At 50.8% G+C, this 18,184-nt stretch overlaps 1 protein-coding gene across 1 annotated transcript, besides 2 other annotated features; it reads right to left on the bottom strand.

Moving 5' to 3' along the window:
- Positions 1-10,407: 10,407 nt before the first annotated feature.
- Positions 10,408-10,667: a repeat region.
- A 16-nt stretch (positions 10,668-10,683) lies between these two features.
- Positions 10,684-11,215: a repeat region.
- An 834-nt stretch (positions 11,216-12,049) lies between these two features.
- On the bottom strand, positions 12,050-14,821 carry LPMP_291400 (RNA binding protein, putative; the record flags this gene model as incomplete). The annotated part of the gene is made up of 1 exon (XM_010702445.1): positions 12,050-14,821. One exon carries the CDS (start codon positions 14,819-14,821, stop codon positions 12,050-12,052), a length of 2,772 nt encoding a protein of 923 aa, XP_010700747.1.
- Between the last annotated feature and the right edge of the window lie 3,363 nt (positions 14,822-18,184).

The raw sequence follows: 18,184 nt of genomic DNA, 5'->3' as shown, positions 1-18,184 counted from the left end.
AGAGGGGAAGAAGGGTACGTCAGGAGTAGAAGAAATAACAAATTTTCTGAAAACAGATGCCTTCGTTGTAGTGGTGGTTTGTGTGTCTCTTGGCGATCAAACAGAAGCACACGAAAGGGAAGAATGGGGGGAGGGGGGGACGAAGCTCTCGATGACGAGGATGAGAATCGCTATGTCCGGGTGCTGAACGCGATGTTAACGCCACAATAATAAACCTGCAATGTGTGCTGTGGGGAAATTAATTTGTTTCCTCATGCCATATGGGGTGGGGGGGATCCGACACTTTTGCTTTGCGAATCACTCGTTCTTTTCTGTGCTTCGGCCGTGCTTTTCTCGAGAGTGTGTGTGGGGGGAGGGGGAGGGGGGTTCTTTTCCTCTGAAAGACCAACACAGACGAGAAAAAATAACGCACTAACAACGACAAGGACAATACGATAGGTATAACTAACACAACGAGGACACTAAACACTCAGAGAGGGGGGAAGGGAAGGAGGGGGGGAGCACTTCAGCAAAGAAAAAAAAGAGTAGAAAGGGGATAAAAGGCCCGCCCAAAAAAAAAAAATCACAACGAGCAGAAGAGAACAATACCAAGACAACGACAAGGACAAGGACAAGGACAAGGATTAGAATAATAGTAAACAAAGGATACGCTGCATGAATTTGTTTATACGCCACACGCAGTACAACGGGAAGGAGCCGAAAGGAAGACAGTAGTGGGGATAGAACAAGCAGAACAAAAAAAGGGTGAACAAACACACAAGCAGCATAGGAGTCGAAGACAGCAGTGAGAGACGCCAACAACACAGCACAAAAGTGAACAGAAAAAAAAAGAAAAAGAATCGCAGGAGAAATAAATGAGAATGGAAATAGGGTGTTTGTGCTCGTGCACAAGTCTCTCTCCCTCAATTTCCTCCACACTTGAATACAAAGCACGCACAGAAAAAGAAAGAACAACAGGGAAAGGGGGTACCTTGTGAAAGAATAGAAACGCGTCCTCGGGCAAAGCGGTGAGAGAAGAGGAAGTGAAAACAGAAAGAGGGAGCGGTAACACACGTTCCGAGTATGCCTGCGTGAGTCTGCTGGTGTGCGTACGTGTGTGATTTTTCCTGTTTTTTATCTTTGGCGTTCGTGGTTGGCGTCGCTCTTTTCTTTTCCTGCTGCTGCTACTTCTTTTTCTTCGTTGCAGTGCTTAGTACAGAGAGTAGCAAACACGAAAGCGCCCCAAAAGGGAAAGGGAAGAGAGAGCGAATAAGACTGAAAGAAAGGCAAATAAGTGAAGAATTCGAAAGCGGGAAAGACAGAGATGCACACAGTGATGAATATATGTATGTAGTCTGTCTGAGGAGTATGTCTGATATTGCGGGAAAGTCGAGAGGGACAAAGAGTGTGTGGGAATAGACAGAAAGAGGAAGAAAAATATATATATAGATATATATATATGACTTCTAGAGGGGAGAAGAAACAGGGGGAGGGGGGCAGAAAGAAAGAAATGGAGAAGGAGGCGCGTAGTCCCTTTCAGTTTTTTTCTTTTTCCTCTGAGACGTCCTTGATCGGCGGATGAGCGCGTGGGTGCTCCTGTTTGGGTGTTATTGTCTTCGGCGTTTTCTTTTCGGTTCCCTCTGTGTATGTGTGTGTGTTTTGTGGGTGTCGTGTATGACGTGAATGCCAACAGTTAAAATAAAATAAAAAAAGAGAGAGCGAAGGAAGCAGAGAAAAGAAGCGTATTTCCTGGTCTCGATAGTGTAGCATCAGAGAGAGAGAGGGAAAGAGGAGGAGGAAAAGGAGGTGGTGGGGTAAGAAGGAGACGCAGATCATGTATCCAGCTAAAAGTGCTCCCCCTTCGTATCGGTCAGCGTCATTGCTGTTGTTGTTGAGCCTGCTGTAGATGACGCCATAGACGTGCTGAACGTCGCAGAGTAGCAAAACAAAACTTCTGTGGCCTGTCCGTGCTGAATTGCTGCTAGCCGTTTCGGTGATTTCTACGAAGGTGGGAAGTTTATCCCTTCCCTTGTCCATCGCGACCCCACCCCGGTGGGGCTCATATAACGGGGAGTAGTCTGGTTGGGAAGGGGAGTTGACTCGAACTCACAGACAAGGAATTAAAGCCAGTTCACATCGCACCCAACATGAGAGAAAACTACCACACCCCACACATATGGTACCCGTACGTCGCGGTCGGAAGACGCCTGAAAGAAATAGCAGAGACCCTCTACAGAAGGGCAAAACATTTCTGCAATGAGGGAGAGAAGGAGAAGGTAGAGTATACACACAAAATGCAGCACACTGCGCGATTGAAATACGAGGAGGGAGAGTACGAAGACGAGAAGGCAACTGATGCATGCACTGCGCCGGAATCAAAGAGTGACAAATCAGCCCTTTGGACACCATTCTGGCGAGCCGAACGCCTTTGACGCTTCCCAGACGGGCATTGATCGCACTCACCAACTGCGGTTTCGAAGAAGAGAGGGGAGAAAAGAGAAGCGAGATTCGCCAACACTCATTGTTCTTGGGTACGCCTATACTGTAGTGGGCAATGGTGAAGCGAAGAGACGTGTAGCCATTCTAAGGAAGTTAATGGCGGTGCTAGAGGGGGGATTTTGCGTACGGTACGTCTGTGTGGGTGTGGGGGGGTGTGGGTAGAGGGGATGGGTGGGTGTGCATCGCGGGAAAAGAGAGCAACGATAGGCCATCAGAGGCTGGGTAGGAAAGGTGAGAGGGGTTGATGGAAAAAGAAAGGTGCGGATGACGGACAATGACAACAGTGCATTGCAGGATCAGTCGCCCGCATACAAACATGGCTCTATCATAAAAGAGAGAGGGACCGAGGCAATACATCTTCGCGCGCTCTACGCGCACAAGTGCCTGAGTTACTGTGGTGTGCTGTTGATTTCACACCCGTGGCAAAAGCTCGTAAAAAAGAGTCGCAGTGCATTTTGGCCGTGCCGCTCTCTTTCCATTCTTATCGGCCTAGCAACTTTCTCCTAGTAACCGTGAGGCCTTATTAAAGTGTGCATGATCTCATCAACGTTGCCAAAAGGCTTTCCGCTTACGCGCGTGCTTTCGGATTCTGACTGGCTGTGCGACATCGCTCGGGCGGGTATTTCTCTCTGTGTTGTCTGCGTGAAGGAAAACACCGCTACCGAAGTACAGATGGAGAGCAAAGAAAGGCATTTGCAATAGTGAGGGGAAAAGGGGGGAATAAGGCGAAGAAAGAAGAGCCATCGCGACAAGCATAAGCACGCGAACACAGACACACACACACACACACGTACATACATACATAGAATGAGGAAGCTGAAAATGAGGAAAAACAAAAAGAGGGGGGCTCTCCCAGCACTGTCATCCGCTGCAGTGCATTTGCTCAAAAAGCAAAACAAAAAAAGCAAAGGAGCCGAAAAAAAAAAGAACAGAGTCCCCCGAGAACAGCACACACGTCTACCCAGACGCGAAGACACACACAGACACACAGGCGAGCTCACAAACAGAACACTTGTCAGCGACACGCACATGCGGTGAAAAGGAAAGAAGAGTTTAGTATACGAGAGTCCTGAACACGTAGCACAGCTCGACGCTCTCCATGTACAAGCGCACACACGCATGCATCCCCCACCCCCTTAGCTCACTTTATCTTCCTTACTGTCGCACTGTCTCCCTTTTTGTGCGGTGTATTGCTGATTCTTTTATCCTTCCTTTTTTGTGCGCATCTGGTATGGGGCTTTCGACTCCTGAGGCATTCGACATTTTTGCTACCGCCTTCTCCTCCCCTCCCCTCCCCTCCCTACCGAATACACACTATTGCCAGAGGTGAAACGGAGAAGAAAAAAGGAAGCACAAGTGAAGGCTGTCAAACGAGAGATTAAAGGATGGGAGACAATTTCGTTTACAGTTTTGTTGAGGTTGATGTTGTGTGCGGGTGCTGTTGTTGTTCTTCACCGAGCGCCTTCAAACCAACAAAGGTGTGAGGCGCAACACGCAAACGTGAAGACGGGCCAAGTGAGACTGCGCTTTCCTCACAACTTGAAGCGGCACATTTTCAGGCACATTCGCACACACCACACACACAACGCCTTGCGCCTGCCCTTCACTTTTGGACAAACAGCAGAAGTTGTCTTCTCACCCTCCTATCCTGCAGAGGATACTCTCAACGCGCACACCGAACAGAGAGAGAAAAATCCTAGACGGGCAAAGGAGAAGGTGGGGAGCGACACAAGAGGGAAAAGGGACAAGAGAGACCAGAGAATCGGTGAAAAAATGAACAAAGATGCAAACACGTTGGAGACAAAGACACCCTCTGCCTCTCCTTGTGAAAGGCAAAGAGAGAGAGAGACGGGGTCGAGTAAAAGCCACAGACAACAACAGCGAAAAAAAAAAGAGAAGACACGTGGCGAGAAAAGGGAGAACTTGCAATCTACTGCTTTCTGTGTCGGTGCTTGTGTGTCTGCACGCGACACACGCGCAGAAGATAGAGATTGGGAAAGGCTCGTGTGCGAGAGAGAAAGAGACACTGCACAGACACAGTGATATCCAGTCCCCACTACATCCCCCCCCACCCCACATGTAGAAAGAAGAGGCGGAGAGAGGATGGGGGGTGGAATAGAGAAGTGTACGGTGAATGCGTTGAGATGAGGAGAACAAGAAGCCCAAAGGGTGGAATCAAAAGATAGAGAGAGCAACAGAGGCGAATGCAACACCTAGTCTCTACGAGAGGGGGAAGGCACAGAAGATGAAAGGGGGAAATTAGCAGCGCTGGCAGCGAGCAAGCGCACGAGCAAAGACAAGAGGGGGGAAGATAAAGTGAACATCACAAATCAACACGCCAGTGGTGTGCAAGAGAACACGGAGAAAAACACCAGTACACCGCACTCACGTGCGCACATCTAAGCAAAGAAAGCAAGCGCTGTGCAGATCACGTCTGCATCGCGTAGAGCAAAAAAAAATAAGTTCAATCCACGAATATGGACAAGCACAGAGGCACTCCTACCCCATAGTTAAGAGTAGCGAGGCGTGAAGAACCTGAAGATGGCAGAGAGAGAAAAAAAAAAAGAAAGTGTGCGAGCAAAGCGCTCGGTTTCATTGGAGACATAATACAACGCGAAATAGAAATCCCACCTGCGTAGAGAGGTGTGGGAAGATACGCTAATAGGGAAAAGGAAAGCCAATGCAGGAGCACGCGAAGCGCAGTGAGAAGAATAAAATGCACACGACCCCGTGTGTTCGATGGCTTGCGGGTGCGGTTCTTTTCTTTTATGTTTGTTAGTTGATCTCTCGCTCGCTTGTGTGCTGTTTGTCGCCCTTGAGCCCGCGTGGGTAATGTTCTCGTGGAGAAAGCGAAAGAGAGCGAATGCACTCGTGCGCGACGCAAGTCTAATTCATAAAGGCCGAACGCCGATGGAGCAATGCAACAACAACAACAACAAAAGACAAAAGACAAAAAAGCATACGAGCAATCAAAATGCAGGCATTTACACGCAAAAGGAGGGGGAGGGAGGGAGGAGGAAGACAGCGGGGGAAGGGGAAGGGGGGAAGGTCTGAAAGTGGAATAGTAGGAGGCAGAGAGGAAGAGAGAAACAGAGAAACCACAAACGCCTCCCTGGTATGCTGCATCACCAGCCGCACGCACAGACGCAAATACGTCTTCTTAAAGACAAACAAGCACGAGTACACATGCGCGTCACAGAGGAGTAGGAAGAAGACCAGCATTCAGAAAAACGTGAACAATAAAACTTAATTTGCCAGAAGAAAAATGGAAGCTCAGAAAGGTCACGAGACAAAGATGGAGAGAGAGAGCACACGCTTAAGGGGACGGCATTAGAAGAAGTGGGAGGTAGATTGATAGGGAGAAAACGAGGCGTTCGCATCCAACTCAGATCAACGGTGCCCAGCACAGGCAGACAAGCAGATAAGCACCATTCACAACACAAAGAAAATGAGGAGCCAACAGTTTGAGAACTCCTTCATGGTGGACCAATTTGTTTTGTTTTTGAATTACCTATTGGGTCGGCTTTCATTCAGCCCTCGGTAGGAAAGCAACGGCAGCACGCACCTACACATTAGCCGTGCTACGCTTTACTTACGACCTCCTTCCTTCTTTTTCTGCCAGTAACGCGTCGATTTTTCACGCTTTTTCTTTGCTTTCACCGCTGTCTGTTGTTGATCATCGTGCCAGGTGAACGCCAAACTACAGAGCAGTCAATAAAAGCACTAACAACAGAAAACAAAACAACGCGCACGAAATCGAAAAGGGGGATGCTAACAAGAAACGGAAGAAAAAAAACGGTAGCGCAAGAGCAGCACGAAAAGAGAAACCCCCTATAGGGACAAGAAGAAGTGCAGCAGAGAAGCCTGCACATGCGCTTCCGTTTTTTTTTTCGTGGACGTGTGCTGCTGCTCTCTATTTCTCTTTCTCGCTCCCTCTCATGTGGGCACGCGCGCAACAAGCGCCCAGCCAAAAGGAGGCGTGCGAGAAGGTCAAATAACCACCAACAACAACAACAATAAAAGATGGTGGAAAATGGTGAGGGCGACAAAAGAGATGAAAACAAAGCGTGAAGAAACCATAGAAGTCCAGCAAACGGAGCAAATCAAACCGATCCTGAAGAGATACCGGTGAAGAGCGATCGAGAAAAACAAACAAAGGGGAAAAAAAAGAAATGAAACATAAGAAAATGTGCCGACAGCGGCGGAATGAGAAATAGGGATGAGAATGAGGAAGGGCAGTATCACAGAGCAATGCAAACCACGACGAACAACAGCAAAGAAGTGCACTTATCAAATCAGCATGCTGAGAGAAATCATAAAGAAGCTACAAAATCCCACGCTTCGGGCGAGCAAGGAAGAATAAGCATTAAAAGTCACAGAAAAAAACTGACTTGAATGGGAAAAGGGAGACGAAAGGGGCGCAACTAGAGAGAGGCAGCCGTGGAGAAAGAACGGAAGAAAAGAGAGAAAGGGGAGGGCAAATACAAGAAAAGCAGAAGTAAGGTGGAGTGTAGTGCCGAAACAAGTCAATGGGCGATCAAAGAAAACGCAATTGGGTTGCTTTTCTTGTGTGTGTGTGTGTGTCGTCGTCGTCGCCGTCCTCACAGCTGAAAGGGCGAACAAACGGAAAAGAAGAAAACACAGAAAAAAACACACAACTGCGCGAAGTAAGGAACCGCAAATGACCTTCACAGAAAGGTAACTAAAACGAATGGGGAAAAGAAGGACGCCAACAGAAGCACACCTCCACATGCTCCACGTAACTCAGCATAACGAGCGAGAGAAAAATAAAGGAGAGTTGTGGAACAGATATTAAGCCGTGAGCTGCATGCGCATGCCGCTCTGTGCCGGAGTGTGTGCGTGTGTGTGTTTTAGACTACTGCAAGAAAGAGGAAGTGACAGAAAGGAAGAAAGCGCAGTATGATGGGGAAAAGGAGTAGCAGCACCGAAAGGCGAGAGCAACTCAGACATATATAAAGAAAAAAAAAGAACAAGAATCACGCCAAGAGCCGTAGACGTTTGTGAAGGACACGACGCGGGAGGGTCTCAGCAGACGCCAGAATAAAAAAATAACAAACGAAGAGAAATCCGAAACGATAGGCAAATTCAATGGATAAGAAAGGGAAAGACGAAGCAAAAGAAAAGCACAAATACTCTGCTGCCTCTTGGCCGCGATCCAAGAGGGTAACTAAAAATGAAAATGAAAATGAAAAGCGATGTCCTCTCACATCCCCCCCTCCTCATGCCCAGAAAGGGTTGGAAAGAGAGAACGACAGCGAGCTGAAAGAGAGGAGGAGGGGGGTGAAAAGAGCGGATACGAGAAAAGCGGCGCACAAGAACAGCACTGTCGGGAGCGACAACAAAACGTGAAACAAAAAGGCTCAAAATATATGTGGTACCAGAAAGGGAGGAGGAGAAAGGATAGAATCCACGTGGGGAGTGCGTAGGCCTATGCCTGCGCGTGCATGTCCTTCAGTTTTTTTTTTTCGAAGATCAGCGGCGTAAGAGGAAAGGACCAGAGAGACTTGAATGGAAGTGGTGGGACCAGAAGAAAGGAAGACAAATTAGAACGGAAAAGAGAGAGAGACGGAGAAAGGGGGATAGAAACACCCGCGCAGAGGAACCTGCATCGGTGCATTGAAGCACGCGCGCACAATGGAGAAGCGGGAAGGCAACACACAATCACAAAGAGATGCACACACGCTCAGGTTAGCAATAAAGCTGAAGAGCGAACGTACACACGCGCGTACACATCTATGGGGGGTAGGGGGAAGAAGCTCAAAGCACATCGAAGGTAAAAAGGCGAGTTGGCATCACTTCGCGTCAGTGGGGAAGAAGAAGACATGTAAAGTGGCAATGAAAAAAAAATAGGGGAGGAAATGAAAAAATAAGAGAAACGAGCTGATCAATCAGCTTGCACATACACCGTGTATGAAGCACGCGAGGAGGACGGTGTGGGGAATTTTTGCATATCTGATGTGCGAGTGTGTGAAAAGAGGAAGGGAAAGGGGATGGGGCTGCTGCTGCTGCTGCTGCTGCTCCCCTCTCTCTCTCTCCATAGAGCACAAAACAACGACTACAGCGCGAGGGGAAATCGCGATGCTTGAATAAGAAACGACTCGAGAAATAAGAAGGAGAAAGGGTGGAGAAATGATCGTTGAATACACAGATAAAATGACAATAAGCCCTGCATCTACCGATTCCGGTACAACAGGGGGCAATCTGCACAGCACATGGATGGATAGGAGTGTAAGCACATTGTTGTACACACGCGTCTTCTCCCAAAAGAAAAAAAAACATGACATGTCATTGCTGAACTGGCAGTCTGTTGTTGCTTCTTGTTCGTCGCATTTTTTACCGTTTCTCACCCATTGCCATTCAGACTGTCTTGCTAAGGGTGCACGCACACACACACACACATACACACTCATGTCCAATACGCAGGCGGACAGGCGCGCACTCCGCTGCAACACAGACAACAAACAGAAATGCACCCTTGCAGTGGAGGAGAAGGCTCAATGCGGAAGAAAAGAAAGCGAGAATGATGGAGAAAACAGGCGAAAATAGGAAAGACAAATCGAGAAAGAGTGGCGGAAACAAAGCGAGAGGATGTACGTCACGTAAACACAAAAGCTGGATCGACCTCAGGGGTGTGTGTAGGACGGCGTTCGTGCGCGTATGCACAAACGTTCATTTATATCGTTTCCCTTCAAGGCGTTAATGGCCCTAGGCAGGGGGTTTGTTGTTCTTGTTGTTGTTGTCTTGCTGCACGCACGTGAACAACAGGCTTGGAAACCGCCGCACAGTACATAGAAAAAAAGAACACAGGAAAAAAATCCAGGAGAGATCAGAGGAGAGGGGGGAAAGGAGAGAAACTGGAAAAAAAAAACGAACAGTGGCAGCTGGGGGGAGGGGGGGGGGGGAAGAGACAAGCCAAGAGAAAAATACATCACATGAAGGGAGATCAAAAAGCCATCACGCTAAGACAAACAAAGGGAGAGGCGCAACAGAAAGCGAAATATATAACGAAAAAGGAGATGAAGTCGGCGAAGAGAATAAGCAACAGAAAAAAACGGAAGAAGGACGCACGTGCACGACAGAGTCACAAAGAGGGAAGGCATAGCACGCACCCCCCCTGTCCACCCGCGCTGGCACATTCACACGCACACAAGAAAAGATAGAAGGAAGCGCAGCAGAATTGAACGCAAATGCGATAAAAGAAGAAAAACACGAAACAAAGCACATCCAATCCAATGAAGAGAAGCGGAAACAAGGGTGAAGACAGTCACGCGAGAAGGAAAAATCGGCTCGGAAAGAAGTGTACCGGGAATGGTGCATTAGAGAGGTAAGCATACAAAGACATCCTGTAGAACAGGCACTCGAGGCTGACAAGGAGAACGACAAATCGGGGGTGTGAGGATAGGCTAGCGTCCACTAGCAAGACTGCACAGAAGAACAAAAAAAAGTGCTTGAACGAGGAAACAAAGAAGTAAGGAAAAAAAAAACACAGAGTCGAACAATATGAGCACATGACTACACAATCCAACAGACAGGACGTCCACAAAGGGAAAGGAAATGCGTCTGAACTAAAGACGAGCGCCAACTAAAACCTGACGAAGGCCAATTAACAAAAAGGAGGCAACACCGACGAGACAAAGCAAAGGCAGCAAAACGAGGGAGGACAGCTCGGGATCAAGCAAAAACAAGCGGATGGGCTGGCGTAAGTGGGCGTGTGTCTGTAAAGAATAAAAAAAGAAAACTGCGCAGAAAGACAGGAAAAAACGGGACATGCACAGCGATACGCGCACATCTGTTGGCATCAACGCATACCAACAAGCCCATAAACCAGCTACACACACACGAACAAGACGTCGTCAGAAGTCTTCTCTTCTTTCAGCCTCTCATTCTTCCACAAAAACAAGTAAGCTAATACGCACGCGCACAGCCTCAGTCCACACACGCCTCTGCTGCACTGCGGCTACGCTCTGCTCCTCTAGGACGGACCGCCTGCCGCCGCAGCAGGGCCACGCGCCATATGGACTCGTCCCCGCCCCCTCTTCGGCCGCGTGCGGCGCGATGGGTGCCGGAGGTGCCAGGCTGAGCCGCACACCTCGATCCACGCGGAAAGCGTCCAGGGTCCTGCTCAAGGGCAGGGCACTGGCGTCTGCCGTGCAGGTGGGCAGGGGATGCCGGTTAGGTGTCCGAGGCCGCTGATTAAGTCCGTCATCCATGCAGTGAACGTCGCCACCTCTGGCACTCACAATTTTGCAAGCTCAGCCAGCTTCACCCTTGTGCCTCAACCCACAGTCGCCAAACACAAACTGAAATGATAGATGCACGCGACGGACTAGCAGCATCACGGTGTGTGGCCCAATACGTCGCAACATGCCATTCTCCGCGCTTGCTTTTGTGTGTCATAGCGGATTCGGCACTCTGCACAGCAGGCCAAACCTCATTTTTTGCTGCCTCACTCTCAGGGCGATAGCCACGAGCCAGCAGGGCCGCGGCTTCTGATTCGACGTCTGTCCGGGCCGCACCACCTCTCCATGGCGAGTGAGGAAGTGACGCTAAACGGAGAGGGCTGGTGCACGCATGCTGGGAATCGTTCCTCGTCCAGTGAGTCCGTCCGCAGCCCGCCAGCGAGTGGTGCGTTGAAGCACACGCGACGGCGTTGCACATGAAGGAGGTGTGTGTGTGTGTGTGCGGGGCTCCACAGGGAGTCGATGCCCGCATACCCACAGAGAAGCCACCAAAGTGGAGAAAATGAAGCAAAAAAGAGCGAACCAAGAATGAGAGGGGTCACTGATGTCATCAGATAGCCACCACCACAAGAAACGACCTTGCAGTGTCGAAGGTAAGGGGGGACGAAGACGGGGAGAGAAAAAAACGAGAAGGGGGAGATGAAGAAACACATCACGAGAAGGGATAAAAGCCAAGTGAAGATGTAAAGCAGGAGATATAAAAACGCAGTAGAGCAAACCGAGAGAGCAAGCGAACGATAACAAAAAACTTGGGCATCGACGAGCCTGCACAAGGGGAGCAGGGACGACAAAACAGAACACGCAAGAGGAAGAGTAAAGCATCTGAAAGGAAACTGATGATGTTTGGTGCAGCACAGAGAAGGCGTGGGCCGCTCGGGATGCTGAAACAAGCGAGACAGCGTGTTGTGTAGAAGGATCACTTCATCGCTTGCACTGTGACAAGCTGTGATAGGCGGCTGCGCTGCCGGCGTACAAACATAGACTCACTGATACCGCAAGGCTCGCCCGCCCTCACCTCGCTTGCATCGGCCGTGCGCTCCTCGCACCCTTCTTCCTACCGCCACCACCCTGCTATACAGGGTGCCCACCATTGGTTTCTCGTGCTCGCTAAAAAGCCAAGCTGATACTCCCGCGTGCGTCTGCTGCGGACGAAGCACACAAAAAAAAGTCCGCAAAGGCGCACACTTACACGATGAGCTTCGTACTGAGGAGGTCCTTTTTCTGCCTCTGTTAGCCAAATGAATGCCCTCTCCCCTTCTCCACTCTCACCACTGATGGTATCACAGAGCGTACATGCGCGTGTGTCTGTGTCAGCAGAACAGCTTGGTGCTTTCAGAGGAGTACGGGTTGTTGTAATACCTCATCCGACCTGATGAAGGACTACCCGTGCCGATGGACTTCGGACCAGTCTGATCGCCTGAGAGCGTCGAGTTCGAGATGGGCGACGTGGACGGGGTGGTGCCAGGGGCGGAGGCCTCGTTGCCGCTGAGGGAGAGCATACCCCCTTCTTGCGCTGCCGTCGGTGATGAAGTCGCTGGTGCTAATACGTTGCAGCTTGGCTTTATTAGCGAAATGGATGACAGGGAACCGCTCACGTTACAGAGATCGTTTTGGCGCTTCACATTGTGCACGTGGGTCCGCACAGCACGGCGCCACGACTCGGACGCATCCGTGTGGATCGTTGGCGACTCCGTCTTGTGCGCCGCACCGTTGAGAGGTGCAGTGCCGCTGCCAAAGTTGTTGCTGGGTATAACAGAGCTCATGTCGGACGTGCTCGCGCTCCTCAGAATGGACAACTTCGTAGAGGGCTGAAGAGCCACATTCATCTGACCACCTATCGGAACGGAAGCACCCGGCACGGGGTGGCTTGTCGGCACACCGCCTGGCACAGGCTTGCTCGTTGGAGAGGTGCGGTGAACACCAGTACTCTGCTGCGGGCTGCCACGCGCGCTGGGGAATGCCACAGACAGGGTAGAGCCCGAGCGAAGCGATCCTGGTGGTGGAGCTGAGCCAGTGGCGGAGGTGGCGGTGGGGGCTGGTGGCGAACGGGTAGCCTCCGCGCCCCTTCGGGTAGGCGGCGCCGACATCATAAAGCTGCCGCTCTGATTGGAGCCGCCGTCGGTGGTCTCATACCACGGGCCGCTGGCCGGCATCTGCGGAGACCCACCATCAGCTGCAGCAGTGACAGCGGTGGTGTTTGCGTCGCCCGGGCTACTACTGCAGTGCAAGAAACCCCTGCTTGGGCAAACACCTCCACTGCTACCGCCAGTCCTCCCATCAGAAAAGCTCTGGCAGTTCGACTTGGAGAAGGCCGAGAGTCCACTGTAAACGGCGGCAGCGCTAGCGTCGAAGGACAGGGAAGCAGCCTGTTGATACGAGTGTCCCTGCATCGGCGCGGCGGCCGACGAGGAGTGCGGGCTAACACGGCCCTCTCTCTCACCTACGTGAGTCAGAATTTGCTGATGGTACCGTCCAGGGGAGCCTCCCATCATGTTCGACGCAATTGATGCCACTGTAGCCGGCGTGCCACCTCCAGAGACGCTCACCTGCAGTGGCTGCGGCGTGCCTGGGTAGCAACTGATGGAGGTCTCACGAGGATCAGGCGGCGCATATGCGACGGTGCAACCAAAAACGGGCATCCTGTAAGACGACGGCGGTGTGTCAACGCCATGAGCCTCGAACATCCCCTGCTGAGGCGTGATGGGCTTCTGCTGCAGGAGCTGCTGATGCTGCGCCTCCGCGGCCATGTCAAACAAGGAGCCGGACATACCAGGCGTCATGGGGGATGTACGCGACCCAGGGAACCCAGCCGGGACAGCTGTCAATAGACTCGGCCCAGTCGCCTCCGAGTTCTTCATGAACCGCCGCCGCTGACTGCTTTCCGCTAGCTTCACCATGATGGGGATGCCGTGGCACGACGCGAACGGCTTCGTGTTGTGCACCTCCCGCGCCGCCCGCTCCGCCGCGCCCTCCTCGGTGTAAATCACAAACGCGATCAGTCGCATCATCGTCTCATCCTGCACCGGTGACGTATCCTTGTGCAGCGTCACCTGGCGCACACCGCCGTACACCCCAAACAGCTCCTCCAAATCTGCAATGGAGCAATCCAGCGGGATGTTGCGCACAAACAGCTTCATAATCTTCTTGCGCGCTTCGCCGGCGGGGGCACAGTCGTGCTGCTTGCGCGCCCATTGGACCACCAGCGGCTTCGAGTCGTGCGCGCATACAGGGTTCATGCGGTCGCTGAAGGCCTCCAGAGCGCGGCATGCCTCCCTGTGGTCCGAATAGCGTACAAACCCTGTGCCCAGGCCGACGCCTGTGTGGATGTCACGCATCACAGCACAGCTCACCACCTCACCAAAGGGGTCAAACAACTTTTGCAAGGCGGCCTCCGTCATGTGGGAACCAATGTTGTAGAGAATCAGGTTCGTGCTGCTGTGCTCCGTCGGTGTCATGGGCGTTGGCGTGGGCGACGTCGTCATTACACCCGGGTATTCGCTGATCGAAAAGGTCATGTTGGCCGGCGTGGTGGTGGAAGATGGCGGCGTGGACGGCGCATCAAGTACGCCAGAGATGGGGGTCACAAAGCACATGCCTATTGCTGCACCGGCCGCTGTGCCAGGCAGCCCTGGCATCAACACCGGTTCGCCAAGACGTTCCACGGAGAGCGTTGGCACCGGACGAGAGCCCGCCACACCACCGGAGGTGCCGTAGTTGGTTGGGGAGCGGCCAGGGATGGCGTCTGCTCGACATTGTTGCAGCGTGTATTGGCGCAGAGTCAGCTCCTTGGCAGGCACGAACGAAGACCGGAGCACATCTGGAGACTGCACGCTGCTCACCAACGTGCCTGGAAAGCCTTCGTAGGCTCCGCCTCCTCCCACGGATATCGGCGCAGACGTCAGCGACTGATTCGATGGGGGCGCTGCTCCTCCGGCGGATTGGCGCAGCTTTGTTGCGCTTATCGGAGGGGTACTGGGCGAGGACGCAGATGTCGCACGCGGATGCGGCTGCTGCTGCTGCTCCACATCAATGGGCATGGGGGAAGCCGTCACAATCGGCTTGACGCTGCCTGTCTTCATCATGAGAAAGAATGAGGAAGGAAAGAAGGAATGTATTGGGGCAAAAAAAATTAAAAAAAAATAAAAAAAATAAAGAGAAACTAAAGCACAGGCACTAACACAGACCACTCACGTGCAGGGCGTAACGAATACACTAAAAAAGAGGACGCAGGGCAGTTACGTAGTACAAAGAGAGAGGAGAAAGCGAAGAAGGCCACAGAGAAGTCAAAAATGAATACAAGCAGGGAAAACAGAAAAAAAAAAAAACAACAACGCGAGGAAAAGAGGAAGAGTTAGAACAATGTAAAGGCGTAAGGTGGGAGTTTCTTCTTAGATGAAAAAGAAACGCACCAAGAGCTGGACAAGAGTAGGCTGATGAGCACGGAGAGGTGGTGGTCTCGCGCGGTTCTCCGTTGATTCGATTTCGCTTGGCGCGTCTGTGTCAGAGACTTTTTTCTTCCTCCCCCACTCTTGTGTGTCAGTCTACTAGTCGGCGTGTCCTTGAAGTAGGACGTAGCAAATTGAAAAGTAGGTAGGAAGCAGAGAAGAAACAAGAGAGAACGCAATGGAGAAATCGAAAAGAAAAGAGAGGAGGAGAAAATGAGCCGTCAACACGGGAGGAGTTCGCACCACGAACGCCAAACAAAATCTAAGCAGGAAGAGGGGGGAAGTTGATTGTCGTAAGAAAAAAAGGTAAAGGAAGGAAAACAGAGAGAGCGAAGGGAAATGCGCTATCACACGCACACTATAAACGGTATCCCTGAAGAGGCAGAGAAGATGAAGGCGGCACAGTACAGGAATCGGAGAAGAGAACAAATAAGAAAGCAAAAAAATATATAGATATATCAGAGCTGAGATAATAATACTGCTGCAATTTTTTCTCGTTGTGTCGTTGTTCAGTGTCGTGTGTGTGCGTGTTTTGTGTGCTCGCGCGTGTGTGTGGGTGGGTGGGTGTTGTCAGCGTCACTGTACTCACCCACTCTGTATGGTTTTCCTTTTTGTGCTTCACTCTGCTTTTTCCGTCAGCTTTTTGTTGCTGTTGTTGTGCGTTCTTGTCAGCTGTCGCTAGGCCCTCTTCAGCACCTCGAAGACTTCGAAAGGTAAGCGAAAGAGAGAGACGAGTAATGAGAGAGACACAAGTACGAGCACGCTCGTAAAGACGAAGAAATAAACAGGGAAAAGAACACTTTTTGTCGCCTCACACTGGTCCGCTGATATGAGGCAGGAGAGAAGAGAGAAAAAGTGACCCGGCCGCATCAGCAAATCGAAGGGGATGGAGAAGTTGGAGATATGGAGGAGTGGACAGAGCGGAAACAGAGAGAGGGCCAAAGGTAATCCAGAGAAAAGGGGGGAAATATCAACTGAGTCGCTGCGTGGCAAGCACTTGGCCAGCAAACAGAAACCACTCGACTGTGTTCCTTCCGCTCGCCCTGTGTCTTGCAGGACCCCTTTTTTGGGGGGGTAAACCCGTTCTGTTTTCCTGTGGCAGTGACAGAGCGGGGCCCGTTACGGCTACCTTTGTTGTTGTTGTTCTTTGTTTGTCTCTTTGGTCACCGCTGCGGCACAACGGCTTTACAATACAAAACCCCCTCACGGACAGCAAGAAAACCCCACACACACACACCGAGTGTCCAGAGTGCGAAGGCAGCCATCCAGCAAAAGGACGGTAAATAGGCGGGCGAGGTGAGAAAAAGAGAGAGAGGGAGGGACTCGTGTGCAGAAGTAAGTGAGCCTGTGGGGTAAACGGTTGTATAGCAGTTCCTGTCTAGTGAATGACTGCTTGCCTTCCAAATCGCTGCGCACAAACGCCTTGCACGAGGATGCTTGTGTGAAGGGCAGCGACAAGGAAGAGGCGTCAATGTAAAAGGAGGGAGTCAGGGGGGAGGTGGGAGACCTCAACCAGCAAAAATGTACAGGGGAAGAAAACATACGAGAAGTCCAAAGATGCCCACGAAATACCCAACGCCAAAAACGAGAACAGCTGAAGTGAAGAAAAATAGTAGAAAGTCGCGTCCGGATTAGTGAGGGAAAACAGGTAAAGGGGGAAAGGGAAAGAAGAGAGAACGTGTACGAGCAATCAAAATATATAGATAGAGAGGAAGAACAAGCAGGAGCTGCTGAATGAAAAATATGGCGCACAAGATGAGCAGCAGCGGGACACGGCAAAAGAAAAGAGGGAGAGGGGGAAAGAAACAACAAGTCAGCGAAAGATGTACACAAAAGTGAAAAGTAGGCGAGGGAAAATACCCTCGGCTGGGGGCAACGGAAGTAAATATAAATATAAATGTAAATATATAAAGAAAACGAAAGAGAAAAAAGAGAGGGAAAGGAGAACTTGGCACCTCTTAGAAAAAACGAAGCGTAAAAAGGACAAGACGACTCGTGCACACACGTCGAACACACAGAGGCACCAACGGAATAGACAGACGCAGAAAGAGAAGGGACAAAAATGCCTGTGATGAGAGCAGAATGCAAAAAAAAAAAACACAAGTACAGCAACGTGATGCACACCACTCACCAGCGAAACAAACAGCGTAAAATGAAGGAGGAAAAGAGAAAGAGACTCGAGAGAGAGAAAAAAGACGGAAGTGCGGCTGATCAAGAAAAGAGGGCTCACACAAACGCCGATACCTGCGGACAAAACGTAAATGCCGCACTCGTACTGCGCATACGAGACGAGTCTCGAAAAAAAAAAAGCGTTTCTTTTCGGTATGAGTGAGTCAGTGCGTAGGTCGGCACCTAGAGCGCATCTCTTTATACACGCGTGTCTACGCGGGTATTTGGGGGGGGGGGGGGGGCGCGTATCGGTGTCGCAGTGAATGTGCGGAAGTCTGCCAGCCAACTACTTTCAGGCGCTGCTCTTTTTTTTTTCGCTTTTTTTGTATCTCTTTTGTCTATTTTTCTCCTTTCTTGGGGGAACAAGGCGCGGGAATATATCGAGCGAGGCTCTATGTCGCACGGACTGGGGATGTGCGTATTTTTTTTTCCTCTTCCTTTGCCCTCGCTGAGCTTCACTCATTTACACTTTCTGCTGGATTGTTGTTCTCTTCGTGTGTAGGGTATAAGCACGTAGGGGCGATTTAAAAGGGAGGCAGAACGCCTCAGCGGAGGTGCGACGACGAGCACGACGAAAGGCACACCCACAGAGCACGAGAGTACGCACTGCTAAGAACAAGGATGAAAGGGGGAAAGAAGCCAAATAAAAAAAAAAGTGACGTTGCCTTGATGACCACACTCAACGTTGCCAAAAAAGCAAGCAAAAATAGGAGAGAGTGGAGGATGGGAGAGAGACGGACAGACATAAGAGAATAAAACGGTAAAAAAGCCGATCAGAAACACAAGCAAAAACGAACGAAGCCACAAAGAGGGGAAGAGGAAGTCCCCCCC

This window comes from Leishmania panamensis (genome assembly GCF_000755165.1).
Source record: "Leishmania panamensis strain MHOM/PA/94/PSC-1 chromosome 29 sequence".
Lineage (NCBI taxonomy): Eukaryota > Euglenozoa > Kinetoplastea > Trypanosomatida > Trypanosomatidae > Leishmania > Leishmania panamensis.
This window is presented reverse-complemented; position numbering and strand designations above follow the sequence as displayed.